General features: G+C 45.9%; 1 protein-coding gene across 2 annotated transcripts in view; it reads right to left on the reverse strand.

Moving 5' to 3' along the window:
- LOC124048539 (cadherin-23-like) overlaps positions 1 to 23,944 on the reverse strand; it is a 548,925-nt gene that overhangs the window by 220,051 nt on the left and 304,930 nt on the right. For both annotated transcript variants that reach the window (XM_046369416.1, XM_046369417.1), the window contains exon 14: positions 139 to 203. In XM_046369416.1, coding sequence (XP_046225372.1) covers positions 139 to 203 — 65 coding nt within the window. The remainder of the gene's footprint in view (positions 1 to 138; positions 204 to 23,944) is intronic.

A 23,944-nucleotide genomic window follows, 5' to 3' on the forward strand; every position in this document is an offset into this window, starting at 1 on the left:
GACAGGACAATAACAATACACAGCATTCAACAAATTAGACTTATTTAAATTAAAATACTATTCAATCATGCCCTTTGATAAAAGGTAGGAGAGTTAATTTATATGGTATCTCAGTCTGTGTATTTAGGTGTGTCTTACTGTTCAGGCTCATCACTGAAGTAATATCGCACTGTCCCAAATGTGCCAAAGTCACCGTCTATAGCCTGAGGAGAGGGAAGAAAGTGATATTATTCAATGTTTGTATGTATGCATGCAGATTGAAGAGAAAGGAGAAGGGAAAGGCACCAGCAGTCTTTGGGTGACAGTGACACACACAGGGACACATGACAGACCAAGGAACACATTTAAGCATAACACTCCACTGGATATTCAATGGATGGTCCTACAGTACACCCCCTAAAAACGCTAAGGCTGAATTCCAAATGACACCCAGTTTCCTACATAGCGCTGTTTTAATAGGGTGCCATTTGACTGTGGCGCTGGATTCCCTCAAAACAAGTAGAAGAACAAGAAATAAGTTGCAAATCAAATCACCACTATGCAAGTAGGGTGTTTACACTTTCTGGTGAAGCAGCTGTGAATGCAAAAAAATATACATAAATTGGTATATAGCTGAGGGATGTGACCAAGAAATGTTACCTCTCTCCAATTCAGATTCACTGACAGTCCATGACATCCACATGCTAGTTAAAAAATATTTGGAAGCAAAACATAGTTTCTTTGCATTATTTTTGTTTGTAAACAATTTAGTAATAAAATATATTTTTTGGCAATAGGCCATTTTGTGAAATAGTCCATGGTCGTCAGCACCCAGCGGTTTCCACTGTCTGTGGTGGGGAACGGCCCAACTACATCCACTCCCACCCTCTCCATGGGTGCCCCCACTGGGAACTGTTGGAGCTGAGCATGAGAGTGGCCTGCACATCCCTCTTGTGCTGCCCCCAGTAAAAGCCCTGACGGAGGCGGCGGAGTGTTTTTGTGACCCCAAAGTGTCCAGTCTCCACCCCCCCAAGAGTACTCTGGAGCACAGCCTCCCGCAATGCTTTTGGGACCACCAACTGCCACCTCTCCTCTCCCATAACTGACTCCTTCCATGTCCGCTGTAGCACGCCACCAGCCAGCTGCAGTCTCTCAAACTTTGACCACAACCCTTTGGTCGCGAATGAGAGCGCTGTCACCTCTTCCCATGGTGGCCTCATCTGCGCCTCTACCCACTGTAGCACTGGCTGTAGGTCTGTGTCCCGTCCCTGCCTGCTGCCCCCATTCAGCCACGTCGACAGTCTGCTGCTCACAGCAGACAGGTCCGCTCACCCGACACACTGTGGCACAGACCCCCTCTGCACACAGCTCTCTCTCCCGTCACTCTCTCCGCTCACAGTGGCGGCAGCCGTCTGCAGTACAGGGCCGACGGGACGTGGCGTCGGCGTTGGAGTGGCGTGCCCCTGCCCTGTGCACCACTGCGAAGTCATACGGCTGAAGCTCCTCCAACCAGCGTGCCACCTGCCCCTCTGAACGACATGAGCCACTGGAGATCAGAGTGGTCAGTCCTTACAGTAAAGGGCAGGCCACCCAGGTAGTACTTGAAGTGTTTGATGGAAGCCACAACAGCCAAGAGCTCCCGCCGGGTGACACAGTAGCGGCGCTCATGTTTGTCAAATGTTTTTTCTGAAGTACGCCACCACTCTCTCCCCCTCTGGCCCCACCTAGGCCAGCACCCCACCCATGCCCACATTGCTCGCGTCTGTGTCCAGGATAAGCGGCAAGGTGACGTCAGGGGGGGCGAGCACGGGGGCCTCGATCAGTGCACGTTTCAGGGTGTTGAACGCCTCCTCACACTCCACTGTCCAAGTGAAAGCCTTGTCCTTCGGCAGCAGGCGGTTCAGGGGAGCCCCGTACAAACCTCCTGTAATACGAGGCAAGGCCCAGGAAGCTCTTTAGCTGAAGCTGGTCGGTGGGTGTGGGCCAGTCTCTGACAGCCCCCACCTTGTCCTCCATGGTGCTGAACCCCTCCTTCCCCACTCGGTGACCCAAAAAGGACACCTCTCTCCTCATGAAGTGGCACTTCTCGGGGTGGAGCTTCAGACCTGCGGCAGCCACCCTCTCCAGCACACGCCGTAGCGCCCCCAGGGCTGCCATGGGCCAGGATGTCATCGAGGTATAACAGACACTGCTGTCGAGGGATGCCATCCAGCACCCTGTCCATCAAATGCTCAAAAGTAACTGGGGCGTTGCACAGGCTGAAGTACAGGAACTTGAACTGCCAGTGTCCTCTGTTAGTGGAGAATGCAGCTTTGGCTCTGGCCTCTGGGGAGAGGGGTACCTGCCAGTAGCCACTGAGGAGGTCTAGTGAAGAAAACCAGGAGGACCCCCTAAACCAGGTCCATCGACTCATCGATATGTGGTATGGGGTATGAGTCCTTCCTGGTTACCTCATTCAGCCACCTGTAGTCCGCACAGAACCTCAGCTTGCCACCCTTCTTCGGAACCATGACGACTGGTGCCGCCCAGGGGCTGTCTGAGGGCTCGATGAAGTCTGCCCGCTGCATCTCCAACACAGCCTTGTCTGCCGCCTCCTGGCGTGCCAGCGGGATACGGTGGGGACGCATCTTGATGGGTCGAGCATCACCTGTGTCGATCTCATGCTGCACCAGATGAGTCTGACCCAGCTCTTCCTCACTCAGCGCAAAGCTGTCTCTGAATTCAAACAGCAACTGCCACAACCGTTCCTGCTTCTCGGGGTCAAGACCAACACAGTTCCTCCCCCATATCTCCCTCACTGCAGACAGTGTCCTCTCCTCTCCCATCTGGGGTAGCTGGGCTGGGGGGGTGCGGCCCGGGCTCACAGAGGGCTGTGTCATGGAGGTAGCTGGGGGAATGTAACACACAGCCGTAGGTGACAGGGGGGCTGGGGGAAAGTCACACACAGATGTTGGGGAGCCATGAGCCTCTGCTGCTTTAACTGTTGGAGTAAAGGGTTTGTTGGGTTGCGTGAATGTGACATTAGGGGGGGACCATGTTGACTGCCGGCCCTCCCTGGAAGCTCAGTGGGCCCCCATTTAGGTCTAACTGGCAGCCTGTGCTCCTAAGAAAGTCCAACCCCAGTATACTAGGGTCCTGCACAGCCTCCACCCACACAGGATGACGCACAGACCTGCCCCCTACTGTCAGAGTAATCCCTTCCCTTTCATGGGTGCCAGCTCACCTGTGACTGTGCGGAGCTGCACAGTTGTGGGCTCACACTGAGTCCAACCTGGCACAATATCTGGCCTCACCAGGGTTACTGTGGATCCAGTGTCCACCAGGGCAGAGCAGGGCACCCCCTCCACAGTGACATGACAAAAGTCCCCGACAAAAGTCCCCAACACAGGTCCGGCCCACCACAACAACAGGCTCCATCCGCTTGCCCTCGTCTGCTTCTGGGGGAAGTAGAGCCTTGCTTCCCTGTCTGTGCCGGTGTGCTCCTCCTGAAGAAGATGGTGGTTGGGATGGAAAGCAAGGGGTCTACACTACCTGGTCTATGTGGACCCCGAGCCGTTTCCCTGAGCTCTGGGGGACATGGGGCAATATCGGCGCAGATGGCCTGACTGGCCACAACCCCAGCAGACCCTGGGACCAAGGCGTGTGTTTTGTGTCATTTCAGCCACCCATGCAGGCTTTTCAGTCTCCGGGCTGCTCTGCCCCCTAGCTCGCACAGAGGGTCTGTCTCCCTGCACCCCCACCAAAGCCCCAGCTGAAGCCCTAGCCCACACCAGCTCCCTCTCCAAAGCCATCACCAAGACTATCAGCAATGACTCAGGATGAGCCAGCTGGGTCTGTATGCGCAGCTCCGTAGGAGAGAGTGCCTGTATGAACTGGTCCCATGCTAGAGAGGCTCTCAGTGTCATTAGCTAGCACCCGTAGAGGCTCTCCAGGCTGCCTGCATCTATTACTCAGTTCGGAGCGCAGTAGCCCGGGCTGTACACAACTGTCCATAGCGCCTCCTCAGTGCTCCCACTAAAGCCCCATAATCATGTCTGTCCTCGGGGCTAATCAATATCAAACAGGACAGAGCTTCATCCGTGAGGCATAAAGCCAACTGCAGTGCCCTTTCTTCACCCGACCACCCCCTAAAATGAGCTAACAGTTCAAACTGAGCATGAAAAGCTTCCCAATCCGCTTTACCGGAATCTTAACAGATACGGACGCAGCCGGTAACTGGGCAAAGCCATGTTTGTTTACATCCTGAGCCCCAGATTCCTCGTCCCGCCGCGTCGACGTCACCCCTTCGGTCCGCCCACTAGAATCCGCGGAAACACAGTCGAAGGACTCATGCCCGCTTCAGCCCCCATCACTCTAACGTCATCCCTCAAGCGGCCGCTGGGCTCCGACGCCCAGGTGATCTCCACAGCCAGATCCTCCGAAATCCATGCACGCACACCTCCTTGGCCACAATCGTTCCCTACCTTCACTTTTGTATTCCCTCGAAGCATTTTCAACCCCCGTTCTCACCTGCGGTAGCTAGCCACATAATTCAGCTAGCTAGCTAGCTAGCTGACTAACTTTTATCAATGTTTTTACTTCTGACATCAACATAATGGCCTGACTAGATCATAAAGGAACAATTGTCCAGACAGAGGATCAATAGATAGGACTGTAAAGTTCCCAAATGTAAGAGCCTCCCCTGGTATTTACTTATTTGCAGAAATCCATTCAGGTGTATTTTGTGGCTTTTGGCTAATGTGTTCTATTGGCATAGTTGTGCTGTTGCTACTGCCTGAAAAAACAGTCCAGTTCGAAGTGAAATATGGAAGGCCATGAGGCAAATGGCTTATTTGCATGAAAAAAGGCCTACAGTATCTCTGATTGACTATGGCTCACCAGTCTATGAAGACTCCGGTCCTGGACTAGACAGATGTTTTTATTAGGTTTTATTTACTGCACCGTCTATTAATTTGTAAGGGATTTCCTCCTCTTCGGAAGAGGAGAGGCGAAAAGGATCAGAGGACCAATATGCGGCGTGGTAAGTTTACATTTACATTTAAGTCATTTAGCAGACGCTCTTATCCAGAGCGACTTACAAATTGGTGCATTCACCTTATGACATCCAGTGGAACAGCCACTTTACAATAGTGCATCTAAATATTTTAAGGGGGGGGGGGGGTGAGAAGGATTACTTTATCCTATCCTAGGTATTCCTTAAAGAGGTGGGGTTTCAGGTGTCTCCGGAAGGTGGTGATTGACTCCGCTGTCCTGGCGTCGTGAGGGATTTTGTTCCACCATTGGGGAGCCAGAGCAGCGAACAGTTTTGACTGGGCTGAGCGGGAACTGTACTTCCTCAGTGGTAGGGAGGCGAGCAGGCCAGAGGTGGATGAACGCAGTGCCCTTGTTTGGGTGTAGGGCCTGATCAGAGCCTGGAGGTACTGAGGTGCCGTTCCCCTCACAGCTCCGTAGGCAAGCACCATGGTCTTGTAAGTGTCCATGGTGCTTTTAATACGTAAATGTACACATGAACAACTGAATATAAAAACAAGAAACGTGAAAACCCAAAACAGTCCTATCTGGTGCAAACACAGGAACAATCACCCACAAACACACAGTGAAACCCAGGCTACCTAAGTATGATTCTCAATCAGAGACAACTAATGACACCTGCCTCTGATTGAGAACCATACTAGGTCGAAATATAGAAATACCCAAATCATAGAAAAACAAACATAGACTGCCCACCCCAACTCACACCCTGACCATACTAAATAATGACAAAACAAAGGAAATAAAGTCAGAACGTGACATAATTGCTCAAACGCATGGCCGCTTTCCCACTATAATGCTATAGAATTTTCACAAATGCCATACTATATGTCATTCCCAAACATTCTATGAATTTATGAAAATGTGAAAATGACCATATCTAAGTGCTCACTTATCAGAAGAAAAACAAATCTCATATTCTTCCTGGGGGTGTATATGAACAGATTTGATGTTGCACTCCTACCTTCAATTCAAAAGTGAGGAGAAAAAAATCCCAATTTAATTCATTGTTAGATTTTATTAAAAGGGGCCATCTGTGATTGCTATTTCAATTTGTGAGATTTTAAAATAATGACTTATACCGATTGATTCATGAAGAATATATAACTTTAATAACTATAAATGCCTCATGAGCCTAGTTCAACTGACATACCCCACCAGAACCCCAAATAAGCTTGTTTTACTCAATTGTTTGTAACAATGCAATCGTAAACAAACACTGTTTTCTCAGTTCTCTCTCGCTCTCTCTCTCTCTGACCCTTTATTTGTTGGCAAGCATGCTAAGAGCATATCAAACCTCAACATAGATGTCTAGAAAGGTGGGAGAGTGACAGAGAGAGAGCGAGAGAATTTCAGAGCCCCAGGACAGCAACACAATTAGACCCAACCAAATTATGATGAAGCAAAAAGATAACTATTTGACACACTGGAATGAATCAACCAAAAAACAGAGCAAATTAGAATGCTATATGGCCCAAAACCGAGATTACACAGTGGCAGAATACCTGGCCAATATGACTAACTATGTACAGACTTAGTGAGCCTAGTCTTGCTATGTAGAGAAGTAGTCATAGGTAGACCTGGCTCTCGAGAGAAGACAGGCTATGTGCACACTGCCCACAAAATGAGATGGAATCTGAGCTTCCTAACCTCCAGCCAAATGTCTGACCACAGTAGAGATACATATTTCCCACAGATCACAACTACCCACAAAGAATTTGAAAAAAAAATCTAACATTGATAAACTCCCATATCTGTTGTTTAGGCGAATACCGCAGTATGCAACCAGAGCAGCAGATGTGTGGCCCACTGCCATGACTCTTGAAATGTGTGGAGGCAGGTAGCCTAGTGGTTAGAGCGTTTGAGTAGTAACTGGAAGGTTGCAAGATAGATTCCCCGATCTGACAAGATAAAAATATGTCATTCTGCCCTTAAAAAGGCAGGTAACCCACTGTTCCTAGGCTGTCATTGAAAATAAGAGTTTGTTCTTAACTGACTAGCCTAGTTAAATAAAGATAAAAATAAAAATAATAATGTCTTTACCATTTTGAGACTTTTGAGTACTGTTAATTTCTAATATGTTTTTGTTAATGTTGTTTTGCGGCTTCTCACTTTTGTTTATTGTTCATTTCACTTGCTTTTGTTATGCTGGTGAATGAGGACCCAAAAGCGACTTAACAGAAACAGAGTCTTTATTCCAGTCTTAAACAAAAACGATAATCCTGGATATTATCTTAGGTAAATACAAAACAGGAAAACTGAAATCCTCTCGTCAGTAGAGAGGAACGACTGGAGACGCGACCACAGACTGCAGGTCGCTTCGGGAAGGCACAGGCCGTAGCTGACATAGACACCTGCTCACACGCAGCATCTGAAGAAGGCAAAAACACGACAGGGCGGAACAAGGACACAGAACAGCAAACATCAAACAAGGATCCGACAAGGACAGACGCAGAAACAGAGGGAGAAATAGGGACTCTAATCAGAGGGCAAAATAGGGGACAGGTGTGAAAGAGTAAACGAGGTAGTTAGGACGAATGAGGAACAGCTGGGAGCAGGAACGGAACGATAGAGAGCGAGAGAGGGAGAGAGGGAGGGGGAGAGAGAGGGATAGAAAGAGGGAAAGAACCTAATAAGACCAGCAGAGGGAAACAAATAGAAGGGAAGCACAGGGACAAGACATCATAATCAATGACAAAACATGACAGCTTTGGCAATGTAAACACTTTTTTTCCATGCCAATAAAGCCCCATTGAATTGATAGAGAGAGAAGTGTGTGTGTGTGTGAGATATATACATCTAAGTGTGTTTGCGGTACCTCCACACAAATCCACCTGCTATTTGCTAAGTTGATCTACCCCTCAAAGATTCAAACATCTCAAGCGACACCCTCCAACATAATCTCCAGTCATGATTGAACCCTTCCTCTAACGCTCTTGTCTTGCACTCTCCAGCCATTGACAGAGCATAAAATCCCACATTCACACTTCCTAGTTCTTCGTCCTCCGTTTGTGTAGGTTGGTTTCAAAATATTTGGAGGTGAAAGCTTCCACTCAGTGATGACAGAGAGTTAGAGAGGAACACATATAATAAGGCCATACTATCTCAGGTCGAGGAGCGTTGCTATTATGGCTTATATGACCTGGAATTTGAATTACAGTGCTCCTAAAGTTACTTTTCTGCCGGGCTCTGAGGAATGGGGGGTGTGGAAAGGGAAACCAATTATGGTCTACCAGGCCTGCTGTCAAGCAGACACTACCCTCCAAACACAAACAATCCCCTCTCCTCCCGGCGCTACACATCTAAACACCTCCACACAAACAGCAATTCACACGCACATGCACACACCATCATGTCCGTAATATAGAGTCAATAGCTTCGCAACTATGTAAAATTCACCAATACCAACATACGCATGCGTGGGAGCACACGCATACACACCAGTAAAGATGTCCAGTATCTGTCAAGCAGTGTGGTGGAGAGCACACAGCTGTGACGAAGATGCAGCCAACAGAGCAGTCCATCTTCCTCTCTCAAATTGAAATTCATATCCAAATTGAATATGCTTTAATGGCATGAATAACAAGGTCAATGTTGACAAAGCAAAGTGATACACACAAAGATGACAATAACATTGACAGCAATAAAAATAGTAGCTATATTTAAAAACAAAAAATAATGGTCAACGTTTAAAATTGAAAAAAAAGATACATCTTGTTTTTCAATTTAAACATCAATTTAAACATGTTGTAACACATCCTAGATCTGAATGAAATATTCTTATTAAATACTTTTTTCTTTACATAGTTGAATGTGCTGACAACAAAATCACACAAAAATTATCAATGGAAAATGTATCAACCCACTCTGGATTTGGAGTCACACTCAAAATTAAAGTGAAAACCACACTACAAGCTGATCCAACTTTGATGTAATGTCCTTAAAACAAGTCAAAATGAGGCTCAGTAGTGTGTGTGGTCTCCATGTGCCTGTATGACCTCCCTACAATGCCTGGGCATGCTCCTGATGAGGTGGCGGATGGTCTCCTGAGGGATCTCCCCCCAGACCTGGACTAAAGCATCCCCCAGTCCTGGACAGTCTGTGGTGGATGGAGCGAGACATGATGTCCCAGATGTGCTCAATTGGATTCAGGTCTGGGGAACGGGCGGGCCAGTCCATAGCACCAATATCTTCCTCTTGCAGGAACTGCTGACACACTCCAGCCACATGAGGTCTACAATTGTCTTGCAGTAGGAGGAACCCAGTGCCAACCACATCAGCATATGGTCTCACAAGGGGTCTGAGGATCTCATCTCGGTACCTAATGGCAGTCAGCCTACCTCTGGCGAGCACATGGAGGGCTGTGCAGTCCCCCAAATAAATGCCACCCCACACCATGACTGACCCACCGCCAAACCGGTCATGGAGGATGTTGCAGGCAGCAGAACGTTCTCCACAGCGTCTCCAGACTGTCACGTCTGTCACATGTGCTCAGTGTGAACCTGCTTTCATCTGTGAAGAACACAGGGCGCCAGTGGTGAATTTGCCAATCTTGGTGTTCAGAACCACTCCTTTATTGGGGGTGTCTTGCTAATTGCCTATAATTTCCACCTTCCACAATAAATTCCAGAACAGCATGTGAAATTTATTGTCAATCAGTGTTGCTTCCTAAGTGGACAGTTTGATTTCACAGAAGTGTGATTGACTTGGAGTTACATTGTGTTGTTTAAGTGTTCCCTTTATTTTTTTGAGCAGTGTATATATGTACACACACACACACACACACACACACACACACACACACACACACACACACACACACACACACACACACACACACACACACACACACACACACACACACACACACACACACACACACACACACACACACACACACACACACACAGTTCCGGTCAAAAGTTTGGACACACCTACTCATTCCAGGGTTTTTATTTATTTTTAGTTATAGTGAAGACATCAACACTATAAAATAACATATGAATCATGTATTAACCAAAAAAGTGCCAAACAAATCAAAATTATATTTGAGATTCTTCAAAGTAGCCACCCTTTGCCTTGACAGCTTGGCATGACAGATTTAATTCTTGGCATTCTCTCAACCAGCTTCATGATGTAATCACCTGTAATGCATTTCAAAAATCAAATCAAATCAAATTTTATGTCAAATGCACAGAATACAACAGGTGTTACAGTGAAATTCTTACCTACAAGACCTGAACTAACAATGCAGTTTTAAGATAAAATAAGAAAAATATTTCAAATAATTAAGGAGCAACAATAAAATAACAGAGGCTAGGCTATATACAGGAGGTTTCAGTACAGAGTCAATGTGCGGGGACACCGTACATCGAGGTATTATGTACATGTCGGTAGAGGTAAAGTGACTATGCATGGATAATAAAGAGAGCGTAGCAGCAGTGTAGAAATGGGGGGTTGGTTGGGTACAATGCAAATAGTCTGGGTAGCCATTTGATTAGCTGTTCAGGAGTCTTATGGCTTGGGGGTAGAAGCTGTCTTGTGGACCTAGACTTGGCGCTCTGCTACCGCTTGCCATGTGGTAGCAGAGAGAACAATCTATGACTAGGGTGGCTGGGGTCCTTGGCAATTTTTTGGGCCTTCCTCTTGGTATAGAGGATCTGGATGGCAGGAAGCTTGGCCCCAGTGATGTACTGGGCCGTACGCACTATGTTCTGTAGTGCCTTAGGTCAGAGGCGGAGCAGTTGCGACACCAGGCGGTGATGCAACCAGAGGCGGAGCAGTTGAAATACCAGGCGGTGATGCAACCAGAGGCGGAGCATTTACGATACCAGGCGGTGATGCAACCAGTCAGGATGCTCTCGATGGTGCAGATGTACAACTTTTTGAGGATCTGAAGACCTGCGCCAAATCTTCTCAGTGAATAGGAGTTGTCGTGCCCTCTTTACGACTGTGTGTTTGGACCAGGTTAGTTTGTTGGTGATGTGGACACCAAGGAACTTGAAGTTCCCAACCTGCTCTACTACAACCCCATAGATGAGAATGGGGGCATGCTCGGTCCTCCGTCTTCTGTAGTCCACAACCATCTCCTTTTGATCACGTAGAGAGAGAGGGTTGTTATCCTGGCACCACACTGCCAGGTCAACAATGACCCAAACCACACCTCCAGGCCGAGTAAGGGCTATTTGACCAAGAAGGAGAGTGATGGAGTGCTGCATCAGATGACCTGGCCTCCACAATCACCCGAACTCAATCCAATTGAGATGGTTGGATAAGTTGGACCGCAGAGTGAAGGAAAAGCAGCCAACAAGTGCTCAGCACATGTGAGAACTCCTTCAAAACTGTTGAAAAAGCATTCCAGGTGACTACCTCATGAAGCTGGTTGAGAGAGGGTTGCTACTTTGAAGAATATAACATATATTTTGATTTGTTTTAAACTTTTTTGGTTACTACATGATTCCATATGTGTTGTTTCATAGTTTTAATGCCTTCATAATAAAGAAAAAGCCTTGAATGAGTAGGTGTGTCCAAACTTTTGACTGGTACTGTGTGTGTTATATATATACACACACACAGTACCTGCTTGCACCAATCTCATGTAATTACAGTAAAATACTATAAAATACAAATCCTGCTTCTCCTAAATGAATTAAATTAATTCATTCATTACAATTAATTGTATACTATTTCTTAATGTAAATCATTTTACAGCATCCCTGCAGTAAAGCCTAATTACAGTATTAACCTAGCAACTCTGATGCCAGTATTTATAGCGGAAAGTACATTTTACAGTGTAATATTTCCCATTCACCTGCAACAGGTATCTTCAGATGTACGAGTGATGTTCCTATTTCTAGAGAAGGAAGGGTAAAATACTGAAGGACTGGAGAGGAGAACAGGATAATAGGACAAAGAGTGAGAAGAAAATGGCCATTGTGAATAAATATTTTCCAAACACCCACTGTTTCTCTCAAACACATTGACAGGCCCTGAAATCCATTAGTGCTACAATGGCTAAAGGAAAGAGAGGAACTGAAAATATGATTGGAGGCAATAAATAAGAAATGAAAGAATACAAACACACTCAAACCCATGGAAGAGAAAAAACAATGAGCAATTTTACTGATAGGAGATGCCAGTCTAAATTCTCCAGGGAGAGAAAGAGACAGATGGAGAGAAAGATAGAACCGGACAGAGACTTAATCACAATAAATATTGATAATGATAAGTAACACAGCAGCAGATAAATATTAAACAGTCTGTGTGTATTTCTGTGTGTGAATGCATGAATGTGTTTGGGTGTGTGGGGGTGTGGGGGGGGGCAATGGAGTAATGCATTGGGTAAGGTCTGTACATACATAAACCATAATCAGTTGAATCATAAATAATTGTCTAAACAAGGCATTTGAATAAAATTTCAGGAGATTTTTAAAATCATTGTGAAAAGTGCCTTTCATTTGCATTGTATAAATGATTATATCTATTCGGCCTGACCACCACTCATTTTATTGTGTTACAAACTGGGATTAAAATTGATTTAACTTTCATTTTTTGTCAACAATCTACACAAAATACTCTAATGTCAAAGTGGTAGAAATATTTTTGTTTTGTTTGATAGAAATTAAATAACTAAAATATACTCGTTGCATAAGTATTCAATACAGTCAATACATGTTTTGAAACACCTTTGGCAGCTATTCCAACTGTAAGTCTTCTTGGGTGAGTCTCTAATATTTTCATAATTCTTCAAGGTCTATTAAGATGTTGGGGATTATTGCTAACCAGAATAGAAAGAGGAGTGGTAGGCCTCGAGCCTAGAGTGTATAGTTTGAGAAACACACTAGAGGTCGACCGATTATGAGTTGTCAACGCCGATACCGATTTATTGGAGGACCAAAAAAAGCTGATAATTATTAATCGGCCGATTTTAAACTTTTATTTTATTGGTAATAATGACAATTCCAACAATAACTGAATGAACACTTATTTTAACTTAAAATATCAATAAAAATCCATTAGCCTCAAATATAGAATGAAATATGTTCAATTTGGTTTAAATAATGCAAAAACAAAGTGTTGAAGAAGAAAGTAAAAGTGCAATATGTAAGAAAGCTAACTTTTAAGTTCCTTGCTCAGAACATGAGAACATATGAAAGCTGGTGGTTCCTTTTAACATGAGTCTTCAATATTCCCAGGTAAGAAGTTTTAGGTTGTAGTTATTATAATGATTATAGGACTATTTATCTATATACCATGTGTATTTCATATACCTTTGACTATTGGATGTTCTTGTAGGCACTTTAGTATTAACAGTGTAACAGTATAGCTTCCGTCCCTCTCCTCGCTTCTACCTGGGAACACATCGACAACAGCCACCCTCGAAGCAGCGTTACCCACGCAGAGCAAGGGGAACAACCATTCCAGGTTTCAGAACGAGTGACGTTTGAAACGCTATCAGCGCTCACCCCGCTAACTAGCTAGCCATTTCACATCGGTTACAGCAGCCTAATCTCGGGAGCTAATAGGCTTGAAGTCATAAACAGCGCAATGCTTGAAGCATTGCAAAGAGCTGCTGGCAAAACGCACGAAAGTGCTATTTGAATGAATGTTTACGAGCCTGCTGGTGCCTACCACCGCTCAGTCAGACTGCTCTATCAAATATCAAATCATAGACTTAATTATAATATAATAAACACACAGAAATACGTGCCTTAGGTCATTAATATGGTCGAATCCGGAAACTATCATCTCGAAAACAAAAAGTTTATTATTTCAGTGAAATATGGGTGGCATCCATAAGTCTAAATATTCCTGTTACATTGCACAACCTTTAATGTTATGTCATAATTATGTAAAATTCTGGCAAATTAGCCAGGCGGCCCAAACTGTTGCATATACCCTGACTCTGAGTGCAATGAACGCAAGAGAAGTGACACAATTTCACCTAGTTAAATATTGCCTGCTTATCTGGATTTATTTTAGCTAAATAAGCAGGTTTAAAATATATATACTTGTGTATTGATTTTAAGAAAGGCATTGATGTTTATGTTTGGAGCAACAACAGTCCTTTTTCACGAATGTGCACTGCATCGATTATATGCAACGCAGGACAGGCTAGATAAACTAGTAATATCATCAACCATGTGTAGTTAACTAGTGATTATGATTGATTGTTTTTTATGAGATAAGTTTAATGTTAGCTCGCAACTTACCTTGGCTTCTTACTGCATTTGTGTAACATGCAGGCTCCTCGTGGAGTGCAATGTAAAGCAGGTGGTTAGAGCGTTGGACTAGTTCAAATCAAATCAAATCAAATGTTATTTGTCACATACACATGGTTAGCAGATGTTAATGCGAGTGTAGCGAAATGCTTGTGCTTCTAGTTCCGACAATGCAGTAATAACCAACAAGTAATCTAACTAACAATTCCAGAACTACTGTCTTATACATAGTGTAAGGGGATAAAGAATATGTACATAAGGATATATGAATGAGTGATGGTACAGAGCAGCATAGGCAAGATACAGTAGATGGTATCGAGTACAGTATATACATATGAGATGAGTATGTAAACAAAGTGGCATAGTTAAAGTGGCTAGTGATACATGTATTACATAAGGATGCAGTCGATGATATAGAGTACAGTATATAGGTATGCATATGAGATGAATAATGTAGGTTAAGTAACATTATATAAGGTAGCATTGTTTAAAGTGGCTAGTGATATATTTACATCATTTCCCATCAATTCCCATTACTAAAATTGCTGGAGTTGAGTCAGTGTCAGTGTCAGTGTGTTGGCAGCAGCCACTCAATGTTAGTGGTGGCTGTTTAACAGTCTGATGGCCTTTAGATAGAAGCTGTTTTTCAGTCTCTCTGTCCCAGCTTTGATGCACCTGTACTGACCTCGCCTTCTGGATGATAGCGGGGTGAACAGGCAGTGGCTCGGGTGGTTGATGTCCTTGATGATCTTTATGGCCTTCCTGTAAACATCGGGTGGTGTAGGTGTCCTGGAGGGCAGGTAGTTTGCCCCCGGTGATGCGTTGTGCAGACCTCACTACCCTCTGGAGAGCCTTACGGTTGAGGGTGGAGCAGTTGCCGTACCAGGCGGTGATACAGCCCGCTAGGATGCTCTCGATTGTGCATCTGTAGAAGTTTGTGAGTGCTTTTGGTGACAAGCCAAATTTCTTCAGCCTCCTGAGGTTGAAGAGGCACTGCTGCGCCTTCTTCACGATGCTGTCTGTGTGAGTGGACCAATTCAGTTTGTCTGTGATGTGTATGCCGAGGAACTTAAAACTTGCTACCCTCTCCACTACTGTTCCATCGATGTGGATAGGGGGGTGTTCCCTCTGCTCTTTCCTGAAGTCCACAATCATCTCCTTAGTTTTGCTGACGTTGAGTGTGAGGTTATTTTCCTGACACCACACTCCGAGGGCCCTCACCTCCTCCCTGTAGGCCGTCTCGTCGTTGTTGGTAATCAAGCCTACCACTGTGGTGTCATCCGCAAACTTGATGATTGAGTTGGAGGCGTGCGTGGCCACGCAGTCGTGGGTGAACAGGGAGTCCAGGAGAGGGCTCAGAACGCACCCTTGTGGGGCCCCAGTGTTGAGGATCAGCGGGGAGGAGATGTTGTTGCCTACCCTCACCACCTGGGGGCGGCCCGTCAGGAAGTCCAGTACCCAGTTGCACAGGGCGGGGTCGAGACCCAGGGTCTCGAGCTTGATGACGAGCTTGGAGGGTGCTATGGTGTTGAATGCCGAGCTGTAGTCGATGAACAGCATTCTCACATAGGTATTCCTCTTGTCCAGATGGGTTAGGGCAGTGTGCAGTGTGGTTGAGATTGCATCGTCTGTGGACATATTTGGGCGGTAAGCAAATTGGAGTGGGTCTAGGTGGTCAGGTAGGGTGGAGGTGATATGGTCCTTGACTAGTCTCTCAAAGCACTTCATGATGACGGAAGTGAGTGCTACGGGGCGGTAGTCGTTTAGCTCAGTTACCTTAGCTTTCTTGGGAACAGGAACAATGGTGGCCCTCTTGAAGCATGTGGGAACGGCATACTGGTATAGGGATTGATTGAATATGTCCGTAAACACACCGGGCAGCTGGTCTGCGCATGCTCTGAGGGCGCGGCTGGGGATGCCGTCTGGGCCTGCAGCCTTGCGAGGGTTATCACGTTTAAATGTCTTACTCACCTCGGCTGCAGTGAAGGAGAGACAGCATGTTTTCGTTGCAGGCCGTGTCAGTGGCACTGTATTGTCCTCGTATTGTCCTAGTTAACCGTAAGGTTGCAAAATTGAATCCCCGATCTGACAAGGTAAAAATCTGTCCTTCTGCCCCTGAACAAGGCAGTTAACCCACCGTTCCCTGGCCATCATTGAACATAAGAGTGTGTTCTTAACTGACTTGCCCAATTAAATAAAGGTGTAAAAAAGTGTCCAAAAATACAGATGTCTGATTGTTATGAAAACTTGAAATCGGCCCCAATTAATCGGTCAACCTCTAAAACAGAGGCCTCACAAGTCCTCAATTGACAGCTTCATTAAATAGTACCCGCAAAACACCAGTCTCAATGAAAACAGTGAAGAGGCGACTCCGGGATGCTGACCTTTTAGGCAGAGTTCCTCTGTCCAGAGTCTGTGTTCTTTTGCCCATCTTAATCTTTTATTTTTATTGGCCAGTCTGAGATATCGATTTTTCTTTGCAACTCTGCCTAGAAGGCCAGCATCCCAGAGTCGCGTCTTCACTAGACTTTTTTTTATTTATTTTATTTATTTCACCTTTATTTAACCAGGTAGGCTAGTTGAGAACAAGTTCTCATTTGCAACTGCGACCTGGCCAAAATAAAGCATAGCAGTGTGAACAGACAACACAGAGTTACACATGGAGTAAACAATTAACAAGTCAATAACACAGTAGAAAAAAATGGGCAGTCTATATACAATGTGTGCAAAAGGCATGAGGAGGTAGGAGAATAATACAATTTTGCAGATTAACACTGGAGTGATAAATGATCAGATGGTCATGTACAGGTAGAGATATTGGTGTGCAAAAGAGCAGAAAAGTAAATAAATAAAAAACAGTATAAAAACAGTATGGGGATGAGGTAGGTGGAAATGGGTGGGCTATTTACCAATAGACTATGTACAGCTGCAGCGATCGGTTTGCTGCTCGGATAGCTGATGTTTGAAGTTGGTGAGGGAGATAAAAGTCTCCAACTTCAGAGATTTTTGCAGTTCGTTCCAGTCACAGGCAGCAGAGTACTGGAACGAAAGGCGGCCAAATGAGGTGTTGGCTTTAGGGATGATCAGTGAGATACACCTGCTGGAGCGCGTGCTACGGATGGGTGTTGCCATCGTGACCAGTGAACTGAGATAAGGTGGAGCTTTACCTAGCATGGACTTGTAGATGACCTGGAGCCAGTGGGTCTGGCGACGAATATGTAGTGAGGGCCAGCCGACTAGAGCATACAAGTCGCAGTGGTGGGTGGTATAAGGTGCTTTAGTGACAAAACGGATGGCACTGTGATAGACTGCATCCAGTTTGCTGAGTAGAGTGTTGGAAGCTATTTTGTAGATGACATCGCCGAAGTCGAGGATCGGTAGGATAGTCAGTTTTACTAGGGTAAGCTTGGCGGCGTGAGTGAAGGAGGCTTTGTTGCGGAATAGAAAGCCGACTCTTGATTTGATTTTCGATTGGAGATGTTTGATGTGAGTCTGGAAGGAGAGTTTGCAGTCTAGCCAGACACCTAGGTACTTATAGGTGTCCACATATTCAAGGTCGGAACCATCCAGGGTGGTGATGCTAGTCGGGCATGCGGGTGCAGGCAGCGATCGGTTGAAAAGCATGCATTTGGTTTTACTCGCGTTTAAGAGCAGTTGGAGGCCACGGAAGGAGTGCTGTATGGCATTGAAGCTCGTTTGGAGGTTAGATAGCACAGTGTCCAATGACGGGCCAAAAGTATATAGAATGGTGTCGTCTGCGTAGAGGTGGATCAGGGAATCGCCCGCAGCAAGAGCAACATCATTGATATATACAGAGAAAAGAGTCGGCCCGAGAATTGAACCCTGTGGCACCCCCAAAGAGACTGCCAGAGGACCGGACAGCATGCCATCCGATTTGACACACTGAACTCTGTCTGCAAAGTAATTGGTGACAACACAGAGTTACACATGGAGTAAACAATTAACAAGTCAATAACACAGTAGAAAAAATGGGCAGTCTATATACAATGTGTGCAAAAGGCATGAGGAGGTAGAGGAATAATACAATTTTGCAGATTAACACTGGAGTGATAAACGGTCATGTACAGGTAGAGATATTGGTGTGCAAAAGAGCAGAAAAGTAAATAAATAAAAAACAGTATAAAAACAGTATGGGGATGAGGTAGGTGGAAATGGGTGGGCTATTTACCAATAGACTATGTACAGCTGCAGCGATCGGTTTGCTGCTCGGATAGCTGATGTTTGAAGTTGGTGAGGGAGATAAAAGTCTCCAACTTCAGCGATTTTTGCAGTTCGTTCCAGTCACAGGCAGCAGAGTACTGGAACGAAAGGCAGCCAAATGAGGTGTTGGCTTTAGGGATGATCAGTGAGATACACCTGCTGGAGCGCGTGCTACGGATGGGTGTTGCCATCGTGACCAGTGAACTGAGATAAGGCGGAGCTTTACCTAGCATGGACTTGTAGATGACCTGGAGCCAGTGGGTCTGGCGACGAATATGTAGTGAGGGCCAGCCGACTAGAGCATACAAGTCGCAGTGGTGGGTGGTATAAGGTGCTTTAGTGACAAAACGGATGGCACTGTGATAGACTGCATCCAGTTTGCTGAGTAGAGTGTTGGAAGCTATTTTGTAGATGACATCGCCGAAGTCGAGGATCGGTAGGATAGTCAGTTTTACTAGGGTAAGCTTGGCGGCGTGAGTGAAGGAGGCTTTGTTGCGGAATAGAAAGCCGACTCTTGATTTGATTTTCGATTGGAGATGTTTGATGTGAGTCTGGAAGGAGAGTTTGCAGTCTAGCCAGACACCTAGGTACTTATAGGTGTCCACATATTCAAGGTCGGAACCATCCAGGGTGGTGATGCTAGTCGGGCATGCGGGTGCAGGCAGCGATCGGTTGAAAAGCATGCATTTGGTTTTACTCGCGTTTAAGAGCAGTTGGAGGCCACGGAAGGAGTGCTGTATGGCATTGAAGCTCGTTTGGAGGTTAGATAGCACAGTGTCCAATGACGGGCCAAAAGTATATAGAATGGTGTCGTCTGCGTAGAGGTGGATCAGGGAATCGCCCGCAGCAAGAGCAACATCATTGATATATACAGAGAAAAGAGTCGGCCCGAGAATTGAACCCTGTGGCACCCCCAAAGAGACTGCCAGAGGACCGGACAGCATGCCATCCGATTTGACACACTGAACTCTGTCTGCAAAGTAATTGGTGACAACACAGAGTTACACATGGAGTAAACAATTAACAAGTCAATAACACAGTAGAAAAAAATGGGCAGTCTATATACAATGTGTGCAAAAGGCATGAGGAGGTAGAGGAATAATACAATTTTGCAGATTAACACTGGAGTGATAAACGGTCATGTACAGGTAGAGATATTGGTGTGCAAAAGAGCAGAAAAGTAAATAAATAAAAAACAGTATAAAAACAGTATGGGGATGAGGTAGGTGGAAATGGGTGGGCTATTTACCAATAGACTATGTACAGCTGCAGCGATCGGTTTGCTGCTCGGATAGCTGATGTTTGAAGTTGGTGAGGGAGATAAAAGTCTCCAACTTCAGCGATTTTTGCAGTTCGTTCCAGTCACAGGCAGCAGAGTACTGGAACGAAAGGCGGCCAAATGAGGTGTTGGCTTTAGGGATGATCAGTGAGATACACCTGCTGGAGCGCGTGCTACGGATGGGTGTTGCCATCGTGACCAGTGAACTGAGATAAGGCGGAGCTTTACCTAGCATGGACTTGTAGATGACCTGGAGCCAGTGGGTCTGGCGACGAATATGTAGTGAGGGCCAGCCGACTAGAGCATACAAGTCGCAGTGGTGGGTGGTATAAGGTGCTTTAGTGACAAAACGGATGGCACTGTGATAGACTGCATCCAGTTTGCTGAGTAGAGTGTTGGAAGCCATTTTGTAGATGACATCGCCGAAGTCGAGGATCGGTAGGATAGTCAGTTTTACTAGGGTAAGCTTGGCGGCGTGAGTGAAGGAGGCTTTGTTGCGGAATAGAAAGCCGACTCTTGATTTGATTTTCGATTGGAGATGTTTGATGTGAGTCTGGAAGGAGAGTTTGCAGTCTAGCCAGACCCTAGGTACTTATAGGTGTCCACATATTCAAGGTCGGAACCATCCAGGGTGGTGATGCTAGTCGGGCATGCGGGTGCAGGCAGCGATCGGTTGAAAAGCATGCATTTGGTTTTACTCGCGTTTAAGAGCAGTTGGAGGCCACGGAAGGAGTGCTGTATGGCATTGAAGCTCGTTTGGAGGTTAGATAGCACAGTGTCCAATGACGGGCCAAAAGTATATAGAATGGTGTCGTCTGCGTAGAGGTGGATCAGGGAATCGCCCGCAGCAAGAGCAACATCATTGATATATACAGAGAAAAGAGTCGGCTCGAGAATTGAACCCTGTGGCACCCCCATAGAGACTGCCAGAGGACTGGACAGCATGCCCTCCAATTTGACACACTGAACTCTGTCTGCAAAGTAATTGGTGAACCAGGCAAGGCAGTCATCCGAAAAACAGAGGCTATTGAGTCTGCCCATAAGAATATGGTGATTGACAGAGTCGTAAGCCTTGGCGGCTCGCAAACCAGATTGCACAGCGGAGAAGGTACGGTGGGATTCGAGATGGTCAGTGACCTGTTTGTTGACTTGGCTTTCGAAGACCTTAGATAGGCAGGGCAGGATGGATATAGGTCTATAACAGTTTGGGTCCAGGGTGTCTCCCCCTTTGAAGAGGGGGATGACTGCGGCAGAATTCCAATCCTTGGGGATCTCAGAAGATATGAAAGAGAGGTTGAACAGGCTGGTAATAGGGGTTGCAACAATGGCGGCGGATAGTTTCAGAAATAGAGGGTCCAGATTGTCAAGCCCAGCTGATTTGTACGGGTCCAGGTTTTGCAGCTCTTTCAGAACATCTGCTATCTGGATTTGGGTAAAGGAGAACCTGGAGAGGCTTGGGCGAGGAGCTGCGGGGGGGGGGCAGAGCTGTTGGCCGAGGTTGGAGTAGCCAGGCGGAAGGCATGGCCAGCCGTTGAGAAGTGCTTATTGAAGTTTTCGATAATCCTGGATTTATCGGTGGAGACCGTGTTACCTAGCCTCAGTGCAGTGGGCAGCTGGGAGGAGGTGCTCTTGTTCTCCATGGACTTCACAGTGTCCCAGAACCTTTTGGAGTTGGAGCTACAGGATGCAAACTTCTGCCTGAAGAAGCTGGCCTTAGCTTTCCTGACTGACTGCGTGTATTGGTTCCTGACTTCCCTGAACAGTTGCATATCACGGGGGCTATTCGATGCTATTGCAGTCCGCCACAGGATATTTTTGTGCTGGTCGAGGGCAGTCAGGTCTGGAGTGAACCAAGGGCTGTATCTGTTCTTGGTTCTGCATTTTTTGAACGGAGCATGCTTATGTAAAATGGTGAGGAAGTTACTTTTAAAGAATGACCAGGCATCCTCAACTGACGGGATGAGGTCAATGTCCTTCCAGGATACCCGGGCCAGGTCGATTAGAAAGGCCTGCTCACAGAAGTGTTTTAGGGAGCGTTTGACAGTGATGAGGGGTGGTCGTTTGACTGCGGCTCCGTGGCGGATACAGGCAATGAGGCAGTGGTCGCTGAGATCCTGGTTGAAGACAGCGGAGGTGTATTTGGAGGGCCAGTTGTTCAGGATGACGTCTATGAGGATGCCCTTGTTTACAGAGTTAGGGTTGTACCTGGTGGGTTCCTTGATGATTTGAGTGAGATTGAGGGCATCTAGCTTAGATTGTAGGACTGCCGGGGTGTTAAGCATATCCCAGTTTAGGTCACCTAACAGAACAAACTCTGAAGCTAGATGGGGGGGCGATCAATTCACAAATGGTGTCCAGGGCACAGCTGGGAGCTGAGGGTGGTCGGTAGCAGGCGGCAACAGTGAGAGACTTATTTCTGGAGAGAGTAATTTTCAAAATTAGTAGTTCAAACTGTTTGGGTATGGACCTGGAAAGTATGACATTACTTTGCAGGCTATCTCTGCAGTAGACTGCGACTCCGCTCCCTTTGGCAGTTCTATCTTGACGGAAGATGTTATAGTTGGGTATGGAAATCACTGAATTTTTGGTGGCCTTCCTGAGCCAGGATTCAGACACGGCAAGGACATCAGGGTTAGCAGAGTGTGCTAAAGCAGTGAGTAAAACAAACTTAGGGAGGAGGCTTCTGATGTTGACATGCATAAAACCAAGGCTTTTTCGATCACAGAATCAACAAATGAGGGTACCTGGGGACATGCAGGGCCTGCAGACTAACAAGTTTCAGAAGAAAGGTATTTATTTTTAGCCATTTTGAGCCTGTAATCGAACCCACAAATTTTGATGGTCCAACTAGTTGAAAGAAGGACAGTTTTATTGCTTCTTTTACCAGCACGCCATGATCAATTAGCCTTAGAAAATTATAAACTTGGATTAGCTAACACAACGTGTCATTGGAACACAGGAGTGATGGTTGCTGATAATGGGCCTCTGTACAACTATGTAGATATTCCATTAAAAATCAGCTGTTTCCAGCTACAAAAGTCATTTACAACATTATCAATGTCTACACTGTATTTCTGATCAATTTGATGTTATTTTAATGTACCAAAAATGTGCTTTTGTTTCAAAAACAGGGACATTTCTAGTGACAAACTTTTGAATGGTAGTGTATGTACGAACGTGAATCTTGTACAGGGCTTTACATGTACATTCACACATGCACTTGCACACGTGTGATGACTGTGTGATGCTGTCTGTTGGGCTCTAGCATTATGATTCTCTGCTCTGGCCATGTGCTGACCTTGAGGGAAGGCAGTGAATGATAAGGCAGGGTGACACAGGACTGTGCGTGTGTGTCAGCCATAAAGCTGTCCGAGCTCGAACGGGTATTTATGGACAGAGCCTGGAGGCGTGGGAGAAACATCTGTTTAGTCAGAGGAGATGGCCAGCCACTCCTCTGTGTGTGTGTGTGTGTGTGTGTGTGTGTGTGTGTGTGTGTGTGTGTGTGTGTGTGTGTGTGTGTGTGTGTGTGTGTGTGTGTGTGTGTGTGTGTGTGTGTGTGTGTGTGTGTGTGTGTGTGTGTGTGTGTGTGTGTGTGTGTGCGTGCGTGCGTGTGTGTGTGTGTATGTGTGGTGGGGGGTGGGGTGGGAGATAGTGAGAGTGTGTGTGTCTCTGTCTGTCTTTCTTTCTGTGTGTGTCCCTACACACTGCAAACATCGCCAAGAAAACTTATCATGTAGTAGATTACCGGCGTACGTGTCACAAACTCAATTTCATGAGTACAGTCAATAAACAGTATAGATTTTCCACAGTATTCTTTTTGCAATTCTTGTATCTACTGCATCAGGTGTGTGTGTGTGTGTGTGTGTGTGTGTGTGTGTGTGTGTGTGTGTGTGTGTGTGTGTGTGTGTGTGTGTGTGTGTGTGTGTGTGTGTGTGTGTGTGTGTGTGTGTGTGTGTGTGTGTGTGTGTGTGTGTGTGTGTGTGAGTTAGTTACTGTCATTGAAATGAATGGTAATTAATAATAATCCAGAGTTATTATTTACATTTACATGGACTCTGTGCTGATATCTGGGTATGCATCCCAAATGAGCCCTGGTCAAAAAGAGCCCTGGTCAAAAAATAATGCATTTATGTAGGGAATAGGGTGTCATTTGGGACCCGTCCTAAGTAACCTTCTCACTGCTAGGTCAGGATATAGATGATGGTGACCTCTG

The sequence above is a fragment of the Oncorhynchus gorbuscha genome, linkage group LG11 (assembly GCF_021184085.1).
Source record: "Oncorhynchus gorbuscha isolate QuinsamMale2020 ecotype Even-year linkage group LG11, OgorEven_v1.0, whole genome shotgun sequence".
Taxonomy (NCBI): Eukaryota; Metazoa; Chordata; class Actinopteri; order Salmoniformes; family Salmonidae; genus Oncorhynchus; species Oncorhynchus gorbuscha.